General features: G+C 51.5%; 1 protein-coding gene across 1 annotated transcript in view; it reads left to right on the forward strand.

Annotated features, from left to right (window-relative positions):
• Positions 1-15,347, forward strand: part of Disp3 (dispatched RND transporter family member 3) — a 33,732-nt gene that overhangs the window by 4,405 nt on the left and 13,980 nt on the right. The window contains exons 3-10 of the mRNA XM_035438872.1: positions 7,603-7,739; positions 8,653-8,787; positions 9,223-9,383; positions 10,635-10,774; positions 11,280-11,428; positions 11,614-11,775; positions 12,962-13,123; positions 14,609-14,722. Of these exons, the coding sequence (XP_035294763.1) occupies positions 7,603-7,739; positions 8,653-8,787; positions 9,223-9,383; positions 10,635-10,774; positions 11,280-11,428; positions 11,614-11,775; positions 12,962-13,123; positions 14,609-14,722 (1,160 nt within the window). The remainder of the gene's footprint in view (positions 1-7,602; positions 7,740-8,652; positions 8,788-9,222; positions 9,384-10,634; positions 10,775-11,279; positions 11,429-11,613; positions 11,776-12,961; positions 13,124-14,608; positions 14,723-15,347) is intronic.

Raw genomic sequence — 15,347 nt, forward strand, 5'->3', positions numbered from 1 at the left:
CAGCAAGCACTGGAGCCTAACACCACACCTGACGACCTGAGTTAGGTCCCTGGAACCAGTATGGTAGACGGAAAGCTGACTCCCATAAGTTTTCTTCTAATCTTCATGTGGGCACCATAGTGCACACACATACACACACACACACACACACACACACACACACACACACACACCGCCCACACAAACATGTTTAAGAAAGATCTGGTTTGGAGTTGGGCTTGTTTCTGGCTCACTTCTGTAAGCCTAGCCTCAACAAGGTGCCTGGAGCCACATGGTAAAGATTAGTCTAAGGAATGAATGAGTGGATGGATGGATGGATGGATGGATGGATGGATGGATGGATGGAAGGAAGGAAGAAGGAATGAATAATGGATGGGTGGAGGATGGAATGGATGAAGGTCCCTCAAGGAAAGCTGAGAGAAGCAACAGTTACCTTGGCTGAAATATTCAGCTGCTAAGTTCAAGGCCTTGCCCTGTCACTTCCTAGGAAGTGACAGCCGGGGACCCAGAGGACTTGATTTTAATGCCTTCTTTCATATTCACAAAATCCCTTTTATTGTGGTATTATTGGTGACTCAAGAGGAAAACACACCCGACTTAACACAGAGTTACACGAATCATCACTTTTATGGCTTCGCTGATAACACCAGCGACTGAGAACAGTCTGTGGCATTTACTGTTCTTCAACCTCATGTGGTTTGCTGTGTGCGTTTTAATTGTATATACATTTTAAACCCCGAAGCCCATTCTATCTTGCAGAACCTGTTCATCGCTGTTTATCTTCGTATTTACCTTTCCTGTTGCTCCTCGTTGCTTTCCGCGGTTTCATGCTTCCCTCTGGGACCACTTTCCTTGTGTCTGAAGAATTCTTTGTAGTATTTAGGTTTGCTTGTAGTGACTTCTGTTCTGTTTGCCTGGAAAACGTCTTTATTTTACTTTCATTTTTCTAATCGACTTCACTTGTGTGGCATTCCGAATTGGCAGCTATGTTTATTCACTATTTTAAAGGTGTCAGTGACTCCATTGTCTCATGGTGTCCATTATTTTCTGTAAAGAAGTCAGCTCCAAGTCTTCCTTGTTGCTCTTTTAGTTTATTAATTTTTTTATTACACTTGTTCGTTTATTTTGTATGTGTACTTGTGTGGGCACATGCGAGCCACTCTGCACATGGAAGCCAGAGGACAACTTTCAAGAATTTGTTCTCTCCTTCCACTTATGTGGGTTCTAGAACTCATGTTGTCAGGTCTGGCAGCAAACTCATTTACCCACCGAGCCTTCTTGTCTGTCCATTGTTGCTCTCTTAAAATGACTGGTTTTCCTCTCCTTTTCATTTGATTATTTTAAATGTTTGTTTTTATTTCATGTGTGTTTTGCCTATGTGCATTTGTGCAGATCGTGTGTGTGGTGAGCCACCATGTGAGTTCTAGCAACTGAACCCAGGTCCTCTGCAGGAGCAGCCAGTGCTCTTAACCCTTGAGTCATCTCTGCAGCCCCCTTCCCCATAAGACACTCTGTAAGCACTGTTTAAATTTATGTATATACAGTACATGATTGATGTAACTTCCAACTTTTTTTACTCAAGGAAAAATTATCTATCTAATTTGTCAAAGTAAGAAAGTCGGAGATCTTTTCGTCTTGGCTATTATATATGGGGTTAAGGAAATAAAAAATTTGTTGAGGTGTAATTGTCACAGGACCAACAGTGTATACTCATATCTTAGTCCTGACACCTCCGCTGTCAACATGGAGAATTTTCCAGTGTGTTTCCTTATGCCACTGACAACCACCTCATCCTGCTTCCAAGCTGCTCCCCAGCCCAACCCTCGCAGTCACTTCCCAGTATTTTTGTTTGTTAACTTTATACCTATGAGCATCTGCCTGCCTGTATTTAAATGCACCACATGCATGCAGTGCTCTAAACAGCCAGAAGAGGGCGTCAGTCTCCCTGGAACTGAAATTGCCGACATTGGCCAGCTCTCAGGCGAGTGCTGGGATTTGAACCCAGGTCCTCTGCTAGAGCAGGCTCTCAACTGCTGAGCCATATCTGCAGCCCCCATTTTCAGCTTTCTTCCATCATCTTTCCAGAATTTTGTATACATGGTATCTCATATTCTCTTTTGATGGAACTCATTTCTTCTAGCTAATTTGTACCCAGGTTTTACCATGTTTCAAAAGTGTACTGCTGAACACTGAATAATATCCCATTGTATGGAGATCATATTTTGTTCATCTGCTCACTTTTCGGTGAGTGAGTGTTTGTGTTGCTTCCAGGTTTAGCCATCACAGATTAAGCCCCAGTGAGTGTTAGTGTTATGTCTTTGTGGGGACCAATACTTTTCTCCTTAGAGAAAAGCCTCATGGTCAAATGACTGAGCAATCGTGGTGGACTACGTTTAACTTAGCAACTTCCCGGAGTTTTCCAGCTTGCGTCCCCACCAGCGGTGTGTGAGAATTCCTGTTCTCTCGAATCCCCGCCAGTGCTTGCTGTCATGTTCTAATTTGCTTCTCTGTCGCTGTGATGAACACCAGCCCTAACCAACTTGGGAAGGAGAAGGTTTACTTTATCTTACTCTTCCAAGTGGCCGAGCACCGTGGAGGGAGGCCAAGAAACTGGAGGCAGGGTCTGAAGCAGACAGAAGCAAGGGAGGAGCACAGCTGACTGACCTGCCATCAGGCTCACCTTCATCAACGGTTCTTACACCCCCCAAGGCCACCTGCCCACTCTGGGCCTTCCATACCCACAATGAAGGCAACACCCCAAGCACACACCTGCAAGTCTCATGACGAGTGCTTCCCTCAGTTGAGTCCCTTTGACTGCAGTGTGTTGGGTGGACAAAATAAACCAGCGCATAAGACAGTGCAGCTTTTAAACTATTCTTAATTTAGAAAGAATGGGGGGGGAGGGTAGGAGGGAAAAAGAAAGGGAGGGAGGGAGGGAGGAGGAAGGAAGGGAGGAGGGAGGGGGAGGAAGGGAGGGAGGAGGGAGGGGGGAGGAAGGGAGGAGGGAAGTGACTGTTCTATCCAGCATGGAGTAGCGATCCTGTGGCTTTCTTTGGTTTGCATTTTTCTAATGAGCGGTGATGTTGAGCATCTGTCATCCTCTTTCTAAAGGAGGAAAAATTTGTTCAGCTCATGTTTTCAGTCTTTGGCTTCTCCTGGCCCCTTTGGTTTTTGCCTGTGGTATGCCAGAGCTTTGTGTTGGAAACACATGGCAGGGGAAGCCGGTCACCTCACTGTGATGGAAACTGAATGAGCCAGAGGCTCACGAGCCATCTAGTCTCTTTGGTGAAGTATTGATGCAGAACTTGTGCCCATTTAAAAATAACATTTTATCCTTTGAGAATCTCATACATGTGTATAATGTGCTGTGGTCACATTGTCCTCCTCCCAGATCCACCACACCTACACAGCACAGCACTAAGACACCCCAACAGCAACAACAACATCTCCACGACCAACAACGACAACCACAACACCTCCACCATACACCACCACCATCGTACGTAGCGTCCTTTTCATTTTATAACCGACTAAGACCGGTTTGTGCTGCCCATATACTGTGGGACCATCCACTAAGCACAGCAGACCTCCCAGGGGCCACACCCCTAAAGAAACTGATGCTCCTTCCCAGAAGCCGAAGCCGGCAACATCCATAGCTGCTTAGCCAGGGCTGGGGACTCATGAGTCCTTCTCACTTCCGAGCTGGATGGATGACAGGCCTGACGTTGTGCGGCCCCCTACAGGTAGACAGCTGCTGTAAGTTCACACTGCAGAGTTCTGTCCTGTCCAAAAGATATAGTCCCCCCCCCCCCCCCCCCCCGGTCCTCCTCAGCCTCTTGTCTTGCACACACTTTTTACCTGCGCTGGAGAGAGCTCAGTGGTTAGAGCACTTGTTGCCCATGCAGAGCACCCAAATGGCAGTCACAACCATCTGTAACTCCAATGCCAGTGTGTCTGGTGCCCTCTCTAGCTGCCATGGGCACTGCACAGACATGGTGCCCATACCTGCATACAGGCAAACACTCATACACATAAACTAAAAAATCTTTTTAAAAGTCTTTCTACCCCCTTTTTCCCCACCTTCCCTGAGCCTTGCTGGTGGTGTGTCCCATTTGTGGCTGGGCACTCTACAAACGTTTATTCTCTGTGTTTTGACCAAGTGTGAGTTTCCTATGTGTCCCCTTGTGCCCATTTTTTTAAAATTTCATACTATGACACTCATTTTGGGTTCCCTTTTGAGCCTGGAACAAGATATAGGTTGAGGTTTATTATTTTTACACGGGCATCTGTTTATCTCCGTGTCATTTGTTGGAAGGGCTCCTTTCTTCATTGAACTGCCTTTGTGCCTTGGAGAAAAGCTTACTGTCGATGTATGTGTCTGCCTCTGAACCTTCTGTTTTACTCTGTGGATCTACACTTTAGAACTACACAGTCATGACCCTCATAGCTTCACACCAAGGTTTGTCTAGTTTTTTGTTTTTGTTTTTGTATTTTTTTTTCCTTCAGTGCTGGGGGTTGAGCCCAGGCAGGGTGTTGCATGTTCTAGGCAAGCACCCTACTGCTGAGATGGACTCTGCAACAGGAGGATATGGTTCGTCCTGTGCTGCAGTGTGTTCAAGGACAGCCTGGATAGTTTAACAAGACCCTGCCTCAGATTTTAAAAAAAACTTAAAGATAGCTGAGGCTGTAGTTCATAGGTAGAGCATGTGCTTAGCAAGCATGAAGCCCTAGGTTCATTCTCAAGTATCAGGAGACAGAAAAGTCTACCGGGCTCTTGAATGCCATTGACACCTTAAAGTACTGCATCTTTGGAACCATTAACATGGCATGCCTAATGTGATTTTTCATTTTCTCTCTAAGTAGTCCCTATTTTCATGCGCCTATGATAATATAATTTTAAAATTTATTCTCCAACTGTTCATTTATAATTTGAATTTATAATTTCCTTTGTATTCTATGACCTTGTTAAACTTAGGGGGTTTTGTTGTTGAGGCTCGGCTCTGTGTTTTAGGTTCCGTTGGATTTCCCACACAGATAAGCATGCGTTTGTTTTACTGATGAAGACAGATCGACTTCTTTTCCAATATAGATACATTTTATTTCTCTCTTTCTTGCCTGATTGCACTGACCAACACCATCAGAACCTAGTGCTGAATAGATGGCATGGGGATTTTTTTTTATTTCTTCTGGATGAATTGTTTCTTTGCTTTTATTTTAATCTTATTTTCTTCAGCCATAACTCTTAGTGGCTACTTTAGGATTTGTAGTGTACCTCCCTAAATACCCCAGTATATCTTTGAGATGGTACAATTTCACAGCCATCGCCTTCTGTGCTTCCAGGAGCCTCTGCATTCTGTTTGTTATGAACCCCACCTGACCTAATTATTTTTAAGTGGCCAGTTTTCTTTTGTAGAGATAAACGAAAATGTTGCATTTCTTACTCGTGGCATCTCCGTTTACAGCACATGTTCCCCGTAGTGTAGACCCTCACTCCCTCACACTCTCATCGTCTCCTTCTGCCTGAGGGGCCCCCTTAGTCTCTTCAGTAGTGTGGGTGTACCAGAGGCAATTTCAGGCTTGTGTATCTGACAGAGTTTTGATTTTGCCTTTGCTTTTGAAATGTATTTTTGCTGGGTATAGAATTCTAGGTTGAGTTTCCCCTGAGTGTCTGGGGATGCTGCTTTGCCATTTTCTGACTTTCATCATTTCCAATGAGAAATCCGCCCTCTGTCTTCTCTTAGTTCTACAGTATGTGACATATCTTTCCCCCTCTGTCAGTTTCTCTCTTGATGGGCGTGTTCGAGCAGTTCAGTTGTGATATGCATTGTTGTCCATTTAGTTGTTGGGTCTTTGGAGCTCATGATTCAAGCCTCTTGGATCAAAAGGTTCACAGTTTTCATCAAGTTTGAGGGATTTCCCAGCAACTGGAGAATCTAGTAACTGATCTGTGAGGCTGTCCTGACTAGAGCAGCACTGTTGAGGCATCAGCTTGGGAAACCACAGCACCTACTGTATTTTTTTACCTCAGAGGATCACGGTCCTCTGCAGTCTGGAGTCCAGAGTCCCATCTCATGGGTTTTCTCATAATTTAAAAGTATTTTTAGATCGATTTGTTTGTGTTTTATGTGAGAGAATGTTTTACCTGAATGCATATCTGGTGCCCCACGTGTGTGCTTGTTGGGTCCCCTGTCACCGGGGTTACGGATGGTTGTGAGCCACCATATGGGTGGGTGCTGGGAATCAAACCCAGGCCCTCTGTAGGAGCACAGTGCTCTTAACCACTCAGCCACCTCTCTGGCCCTTTTTTCCTCTATTTTTGTGGATGCAGTGGTAAGGCCAGTCCATATGTCAAGTCCTTGCTCCTTCACTGCTGGAAATGTCTCTCTTGCTGGATTTTAAAGCAGTTGGGTGCTGGAGAGATTTCTCAGTGGTTAGAGCATGTAGTACTCTTCCAGAGGACTCCAGCTCGGGTCCCAGTATGCACCTCAGGTGTCTCACAGTCACCTGTGATTCTGGTTCCAGGGACTCTGATGCCTTTCTTGAGCCTCTGTGGGTACCCACACATATGCGACACACACACAAATAAAAACAAAAATAAATCTTAAAAATATAGTTCGGGGGTGGCTGGGTGTGGTGTTGCACCTTTAACACCAGTATTCAGGAGACAGGGACAGATAGGCTTCTATGAATTCAAGTCTAGCCAGGTACACCCATCACCTTCTAGCCAGCCAGGGATACACAGTGAGACTCTGTCTCACAAAAATAAGATTAAATAAATAAAATACCGTTTGGGGTTGGGGAGGCTGCCCAGCGGTCAGGGCATGTGTTGCCTGAGTGTGAGGACCAGGGTTCAGATCCCCGGAACCCACACAAATTCGGGGCGACTGTGGCATCTCATCTATAATTCAAGGCTTGTGAGGTGGAGCTGGATCCCCAGAGTGACGTGGTTAGCCCGACTAGTGGTGCCAGAGAGCTCAGGTTCCATTTGCAAACGAATACGGCAGAGAGCCATCAAGGAGGACTTTCTGTATCAACATTGGGCTTCCACACCCACACCCGTGAGAATGCATCTGCACACAGGGGCCCACACAAACACGTGAACAGGCAGGCACACACGCACCGCATCCGCCTCCACCCGAGAGAGAGCTCGGTTTGATCGTCCTGGTTGGCTTTCTTGCGGAAAAGACCTTGTAGTGAGCACACACTGAGCAGCAGTGTAAAACGGGATTACCCGGATCTGGTTTGATTGACTTTAGATTCTGCTGTAGACCGTTGAGAACTGGAAGATGACATAGCGGCTGATTGTCACTGGTTATTATTTGTGTAGGATGGTGGCTCTCAACCTCAGCTGTACGTTGATTCACCTGGGAGATTTGGGGGATAAAAAAAAAAAACCACTTGATTCAGCTCCACCCAAGAAATTATGATTTAATTTGCTTGGCATCAGGCCTAGATATCAGGACTTTTGGAAGCTCAAGTAATTTTAATGAGCAGCCAAGGTAAAGAGCCACTGACGAAGGGCACAGCTCTGGATCTCAAGTGCCCACAGTCACCTTCAATCCCCTTCTTGTCTTTGCTTTCTCCACGGCCTCCCTCCCCCAGCAAAGTCCAGGTCCTCTATGGGGGGACCGACCTCTTCGACTATGAGGTGCGCAGGACCTTCAATAACGACATGCTCCTCGCCTTCGTCAGCAGCAGCTGCATCGCCGCCCTCGTCTACATCCTCACCTCCTGCTCAGGTACGGCATCCCAAAAGGCTCATCTGAGCCAGGGTCTTCTCTCCCTGCAGCTCGCACCAGCCTGTCCAAGGGTACCGGGATAGCCTCGAATCCGGCTTGTCGGCCGGCGCTGGGCGGGATGGTGCTCAGACACCATGACAACTTTGTGTAGGGGCACCTGAGACGTTTTCAGACGGTTATGGGTTATTCGTGACTCTATATACCACATCAGCTGCCCTTTTGCCCCCAGCTTACCACCCTCCCACCCCCTCACATGCACTAGCTGTCTCCAGCTGCTGCTTGTATACAGTAGGCATGTGCTCTTGCCCAGGTAAGCAGAGACGGGAAACTGGACAAGGCGTGCAGTCATCCACACAGCAAATACTAATTGGGCGCTAGACATATGCCCCATGCCCTGACTCATCACGGCCCAGACATAGGTCCTGCGCAATGGAACCTCTGTAGCCGTCTTGCTGGTCAACCTGTAACGGTGGACAAACCCCTTTGGGCGTGGATTCAGGCGGACAGAAGCAGAAAGAAGCAAGCTTGAGGCGTGGCTTCTTTTTGCGGCTTGAGGCCACGCCCAAAGGGGTGTGGCCACCATTACAGGTTCACCAGCAAGATCGCTGCAAACCTCGAGTGCCCTCAGGTGACGCACATATAAAAACACAATCCATTCCTTGTGCATGAGGTTTTCTGGAAGAGGCCCCCTAGGCGACCTGACCTCACATGGCTCCGTCTGCCACACGGCCCCCGGCCCAGCCCCTTCTCTGGGAATGAAGGCTTCCAGTTCTGCGAATGGTCACTACACCTGGCTGGGAGCAGGCAGGGCGGTGCAGGGGGCCCAGAATGAGGGGCTGAGGTCAGAGTGACCGAAGGGGGCCTGTGTTGTGTGAGGGCCCTCCCATGACCCTCACCTCCGCCCCCTGCCCAGTGTTCCTGTCCTTCTTCGGCATTGCCAGCATCGGTCTCAGCTGCCTGGTGGCACTCTTCCTCTACCACGTGGTCTTTGGCATCCAGTACCTGGGTATCCTCAATGGAGTGGCCGCCTTTGTGATCGTGGGCATTGGTGAGTTGTCTCCCAGCCACAGCAGGGGACCCCTTATCGCAGAAGGTGTCCTGGGTGATGGCGAGAGTGGCGGGAAGACAGCTAAGCTTTGGAAGAGGTCCGCATGAAGCATTTTGGATGGGGCTTGAACTCAGCGAGTGTGGCCAAGGAGTCTGGCAGTTGGGACTTCAGACTTTGTGGGTGGGTCTTGAAGACAGGGAGTGGGGCCAAGAGCACGGAGGGTGATGCTTGGCCACAGTGGGTGGGGCTTGGAGACTTAGTGGGTGGGGCTTGGAGACACTGAGTCTGGTGGGTGGGGCTTGACCTCAGGATGGAGCCAGTCAAATAGGCCTCCTTAAGTCAGAGCTGAGTGGCCAGACTGTCCTGCACCTGGCCTCAGGCACACGGATGCGGGACCTGAGCTGAGCCGCCCCTGGCCGGGTCTCCCTCCTGCAGGTGTGGATGATGTCTTTGTGTTCATCAACACCTACCGCCAGGCCACCCACCTGGAAGACCCCCAAGTGAGGATGATCCACACCATCCAGACGGCAGGCAAGGCCACCTTCTTCACCTCGCTGACCACTGCCGCTGCCTACGCGGCCAACGTCTTCTCCCAGGTGGGACGCCTGCCCCGCAGCCCCTGCCCTGGCTTCCCGTCCATTCTCCCACACACGCTGGCTCCTGTCCCCAGCACCCTCATCTCGAGGCCTTGCTGTGACTCTACAGTGCATTGCTGTGACTAACCACCCATTCCAAAACCAACAAGTGGGACGGCTCCAACAGCACAGTTAGTTGTTGGTGCTCGTGAACAGGCACTGGATCCACCTCAGCCCCCGGGCAACCAGGCAGTTTCTGAAGCTCTTTACCATCTGATCTTTACAACCCAAGATGAAAGTATAGTCACCATCTCTGTTTGCCTAGCACAGAAACTGGCCCAGAAAGCTAAAGTGACTCTCACGGTCACCCAGCTGGTAAATGGTGACCCCAATACAGTCTCCTCACCCCTGGGCCTGAGCTCTCTCTCTCGGCCACTTCATGCCCCATTTTGATCTCTTGTCCAGTCGGTCTGTCTGTCTCCCTCCCTCTCTCTTTTCTCTCCTCTCCCCTCCCCTCCCTTCCCCTCCCCTCCCTTCCCCTCCCCTCCCTTCCCCTCCCCTCCCTTCCCCTCCCCTCCCTTCCCTCCCCTCTCCCTCCCCTCTCCCCTCTCTTCCCTCCCCCTCCCCCCTCTCCTCCCCCTTCCTCCCCTCCCCCTCCCCTCCTTTCCCTTCCCCTCCCCTCCCCTCCCCTCTCACCTCCATGTTCCCGAGTGGGCTCTGTGTACCTATGAGCACATCTTTGAGAGACCTCATGACTTGGCCCCGGAACTCACATAAACTTCTCTGGGCCTCAGGTCCTCGGTGGATTCTTCTGGGACTGAGATGAGCAGGTAGCCAGGCGGTTTTACAAACTTCAGGTCTTCCTGCTGATTGGTGAGGGTTTCCACCAATCTCCGCAGCCCTGGGCAGGTCCCTTGGGGTTTCTGGGACTCCTGCCTCCTGCTTCCATTGTTGGGTACCAACCTTCCCTTCCTCCTCATCAACCTCTAGCCTGGTTTTGTGGGATGCTACTGGACACTTACTCTGGGCGAGGTGCTGTTCCCAGCTGGCTGCAGGTAGCCCAGAGCCTCTGCCCTCCGGCGGAGCAAGGTCTTCCTCTGCTGCTGTGTCCAGCAGAGCCCCCAGCTTCTGGCATCCTCCAGGCCAGTGCTGGTGCCCTGCAGCCAAACTGCTCCTACTTCAGCCTGGAGAGACCCAGCTCTCTGGTTGTCTCTGGCCATAGAGTCAGCCAAGCCTGACCCTTGTCCTAACCTCCACGCCTCCTGGCTGTAGATCCCAGCCGTGCATGACTTCGGCTTGTTCATGTCTCTCATCGTGACCTGCTGCTGGCTGGCTGTGCTGTTCACCATGCCTGCGGCCCTGGGCCTCTGGAGCCTCTACATGGCACCCCTGGAGAGCTCCTGCCAGAGCAGGTGAGCGGCTTGCACCCTTCACACCCTGAGTAGCCACAGCACCCTGGTCTCTTTTTCCAGACCCTCTGGGCTTCTTCTGTGTGGTCGGTCCTAGGCTAGGCAGGGACAGGGGAGGAACAGCTGTCATCAAGCATCAGTTTGTGGTCACCTGTGAACAGGATGTGGGCCTACTCATACACATCTTTAACCATTCTCCCGAAGGACCCAAGGGGCCTGTGGCCTCTTACTGTGCCTTTTATGCAAATGAGCAGCCTAACCTAGGGCTTAGGGTATCAAAGGGCAGCTTTCTCACCTGCTATGACCCTTTGTGTCCCCAGAAGAAGAGTGACAGTTGGGGTTAGATGGCACCAGAAGGAACTCAGCACTGGCTCTTGTAGTCAGTGGTGCCTTCCTGGGAGGCCGGTGCGGCCATGTGCTGTGTGGTCTTATGTGATTTCCTGGCCTGGCCTCATCCCCTCTGGGTGCTGTGACTCCTAGCCTCATGCCTGTCCACTGCCCTCCATAGCTGCCACCAGAAGTGCGGCCGCAAGAGCTCCTTGCATTTCCCTGGGGACCTGTTTGCAGCTCCAGAGCCGGCTGGGGGTGGCCCGGCCCACGGCCCCCTCCCCTACCTGGATGATGACATCCCCTTGTTGAATGTCGAGGATGAACCAGGTGAGAGCTGGCCAGCCTGACTGGGACTGGCCTCCACAGGGACCTTCAAAGATAGGCTGGTCCCAAGGGGGCCAGGCCAGGTGGCCTGTGGGGACCCTCACCCAACTTGTGGGCTTCTCCAGTGCAGGTGTGGGCCAGAGCAGGTTGAGGCCCAGACTTTGACTGGCTACCACTCTGCCTGGCAGTGTCTCTAGAGCTGGGAGATGTATCGCTGGTATCTGTGCCCTGTGAGGGTCTGCAACCCACCCAGGATGGGAACAGCAAGGGCCAGCTCCTCGCCCAGCTGCAAGAGCTGTTGCACCACTGGGTTTTATGGGCAGCTGTCAAGAGCCGCTGGGTGATTGTAGGTGAGTGTGAACAACCCCCTTCCTGCCACCGTACGGCTCCACCACTACACTGGCATAAAGGCAGACACACCCCACCAAAATGAAACAAGCATACAACAATAACAACAAAAACAGGTAACAGCACTGGGTGTGAAGTAGCATTCAGAAGCCTGGGTGGGTCCTCCTCTCTGCCTCCTCCTCTTCCTGCATAGGCTGCTCCTTGGCCCTTCTCAAGCCCTTCTCACAGCCACTCCCGTGTGCCAGGCAAAAAAATACAGTCCTCATGTTTAGCCCTAGACTAGACCAGCCTGGCTGAGTTTGAACCCCAGTTCTGCCCTTTGTGAACTTGGCCATGCCAGCCAGTCTAAAGCTTGGGTTCCTGTTCTGAAAACAAGGGTGGTGGTAACAGTGCCTAGGGTCTAAGTTGTAGCTCAGTGGCAGAATGCATGTCCCAGGCTTGGGTTCTGTCTCAAGGGTCTAGTAAAATAGCTCTAAGACTGTGATGCGTTTACAAAGATCTTAGCCTGGCGCAGGCGGGTGTTCCAACTGCTCAGTATGCGTGAGGAGCCATTGCCATCTTCAATGGCTCATCAGAGCTGCTGCAGTCAAGCAGAAGTACCAGGACGTCAGGGACTGTCAGATGCTCGGAGACACTAGCTAGCTGTCTTAGTTAGGGTTTCTATTACTGTGAAGAGACACCGTGCCTGCGGCAACTCTTATAAAGGAAAACATTTCGTTGCGGCGGCTTACGGTTTCAGAAGTTTAGTCCATTATCATCATGGTGACACACAGGCAGACATGGTGCTGGAGAAGGAGCTCAGAGATTACATCCCGATCTGCAGGCAACAGGAAGTGAACTGTGTCTACACTGAGTGTAGCTTGAGCATAGGAGACCTCAAAGCCTGACTCCCCCCCCCCCGAAAGTGACACACTTCCTCCAACAAGGCCATACCTCCTAATAAGTGCCACTCCCTATGAAATTATGGAGGCCAATTACATTCAAACTACCACACTAGCCCCTGTGGAGGAGTGTCAGCTTGTAGCTTACAGCCAGGCCCCAGCAACTCCACAAACAGGATAGCTATCTCTGCCTCTGGTGGGGCCATCCCTCCCCATCTCTCTCCACAATGACAGTGGTTCTGCCAGGGTGGAGTGCCAGCCTCGCGTCTTTCACGGGGCACCGTCTTGTTCTGCATCTTCCTCACAGGACTCTTCGCCTCCATTCTCATCCTGTCCCTGGTGTTCGCCAGCCGGCTGCGCCCTGCCAGCCGGGCCCCACTGCTCTTCCGGCCTGACACCAACATCCAAGTGCTGCTGGACCTTAAGTACAACCTGAGTGCCGAGGGTATATCCTGCATCACCTGCTCAGGTGAGGATCCCCGCTGGCCGAGCCCACTCCCCGAGGGGTCTGAGCCCACTGGTGGCCCGAGAGATGGGATATTGCAGAGATGCACTGAGCAGGAGGGACAGACATCCTAGGCTCAGGGTGTCCACATTCCTGAGTCAGGGACAGCTGTGACAATAGCAGATGGAACCTTTGTGGGGGAAGGAGAGGGTGCTTTGTGGGCATGGATATCCTGGAAGACTGCCCAAAGGAAGTGTCTAAGCGGATGCTTAGAGACTAAGAGTCGTCAAGTTAACAGAGCTGGGGAGGGCAGGGATAGGTTAGACCAAAGGAGAGGAAGAAGGTCAGTCAGGCCAGGTGGACAGGGGCAAGGAAAGAGGGCTCCAGCCTGAGGGTAGTGGTGGCAATGGGGAAGAGCAGAGCCAAGTCTGAGACTGGTCCATGTGTGGATGGGAGGAGCGGAATTCTGGAGGGATGTTGGGTTGGTGGGCCAGGTGGCGGTGGGCAGGAGTCTGGCACCATCTCTGGGAGAGACACGGACGAGCTAAAGAGTCTCTGTCTTAGGAGTGACTTGATGCCTGTAGGATGATGATGACCAAGATGGGGAGGAGTGGCTTCCAAGGTATCTGGCCCAGGCCCTTCCCTAGGGCAGGGAGACTAGGGGTGGGGCAAAGGCGGGCAGGAGTCAAACCACTCTGCCAGGGTAGGCAGAAGCTAAGTGAGAGAAATGCTTAACTGAGCCAGCTGAGTGCCTGCAGCTTGGGAGTGGAGCCGCCACCGCTGTAATTGCCTTCACTTAATTAGGGCATTGTTCCCATTAACCCAGCCTTCCCCCTTTGGTCCTGGGCTGAGCTGAATGCAGGAGAACAGCCTGGAGCAGACAGGTACCCAGAGCCTTGTGTCTCACAGTCAGCCCCAGCTCAGCCCCCAGGGACCCCCTGCCTGTCCCCTGACACCTCCACCTTCCAGCTGGGCAGACACCAGAGCAGCCAGCTGAAGGAGGACCGCTCAGCCCCTATACCTGTAACCACTCTGAACCCCTTCCTAGGGGGACCTTTGGTGTGGGCAGCAGAGTGGGCTATAGATTTACAAAGGGCAGCCTCTCAGGGATTCCCCTCACTTCCTGTGCAGCCCCTGGTCCCCACAACGACGGCTTTCTCCTCTGACCTCAGGGTGGCTGTGGGGGCTGCTATTTTCCTGTGAGGTTTCTCTCGGTTAAACACTTTGTCTGTAGTGCTCTGACAAAGCAGCGCATTGCCCAACTGTACCCCCACCTGATAACTGGGGAAGTGAGGTACAGAGCGGGCATGTGGGGACATTGCCAGTGTGTCTTCCTCCAGATGGGGACATAATAAACATTTGACGTTTTCCTCGGTTCTGTTGAGCCTCCTTCAAACCACTCCCACCAGCCTCTGGGCCCTTGCAGATTCTGGCCTGCCCTCCTTGTCCACCTGGTGTGACTAGAGAGACTCCCATGTCCCTAACTCAATGTGTTGGGGGGAGGGGCAGGTCTGTTCCAGGAGAAGCCCCACAGCCTGCAGAGCAATGTCAGGACATCCCTAGAGAAGAAGAAGCGAGGTTCTGGGGCTTCCTGGGCCGGCCGGCCTGAGGCCGCTGCACAGGGTGAGTGCGGTGGGGTCCATAAATGCACCCTGGTGATCCCACGTCTGAATCCACACAGAGAGCAGATCCCATCTAGATCACATGGGAACAAGAACCTGCGTCCTGGGTCATTTAAGGGACAGTATATGGAAAAGTCAGAGTCCTCATCCACCATCTCAGCCCTCAGAACTCAAGGAGAACTCAAAGTTTCTTCTGCCAACCGCAGCCTCCATGAGCCTGTCCTGGTCACCAAAGCCATCCCGAGAGTCAGTACAGAGGTGTCCTGAGCCTTGACACACCTCTCCTGGGGTCTCCAGAGGGAGTGCTGGGACAAGGGGAAGTAACCCTAGTGGGCAATTAGGTTTATCCCTGTCACCTCATGGCATTGTCACTACAGACCTAGCCCCGTCCTTCACACTGTGTCCCATGGATGGCAACACTAGCCTACTTGATTGCCGATACCTCCCATCATCACTGGTGTGACGCTATCTGTGACCGCTGCCACCTGCCACCATCACTGTCACCACCACTGCCCTATCCTATGACCATCACCTGTCACCATCATTCCCATGCACCCTTGGGTCAGTGTCAACACTTGAGTATGATGAGCCCAAGACCAGTGCTCAGCTCCTTAACCAAAGGTGGG

Source organism: Cricetulus griseus, chromosome 2 (genome assembly GCF_003668045.3).
Source record: "Cricetulus griseus strain 17A/GY chromosome 2, alternate assembly CriGri-PICRH-1.0, whole genome shotgun sequence".
Lineage (NCBI taxonomy): Eukaryota > Metazoa > Chordata > Mammalia > Rodentia > Cricetidae > Cricetulus > Cricetulus griseus.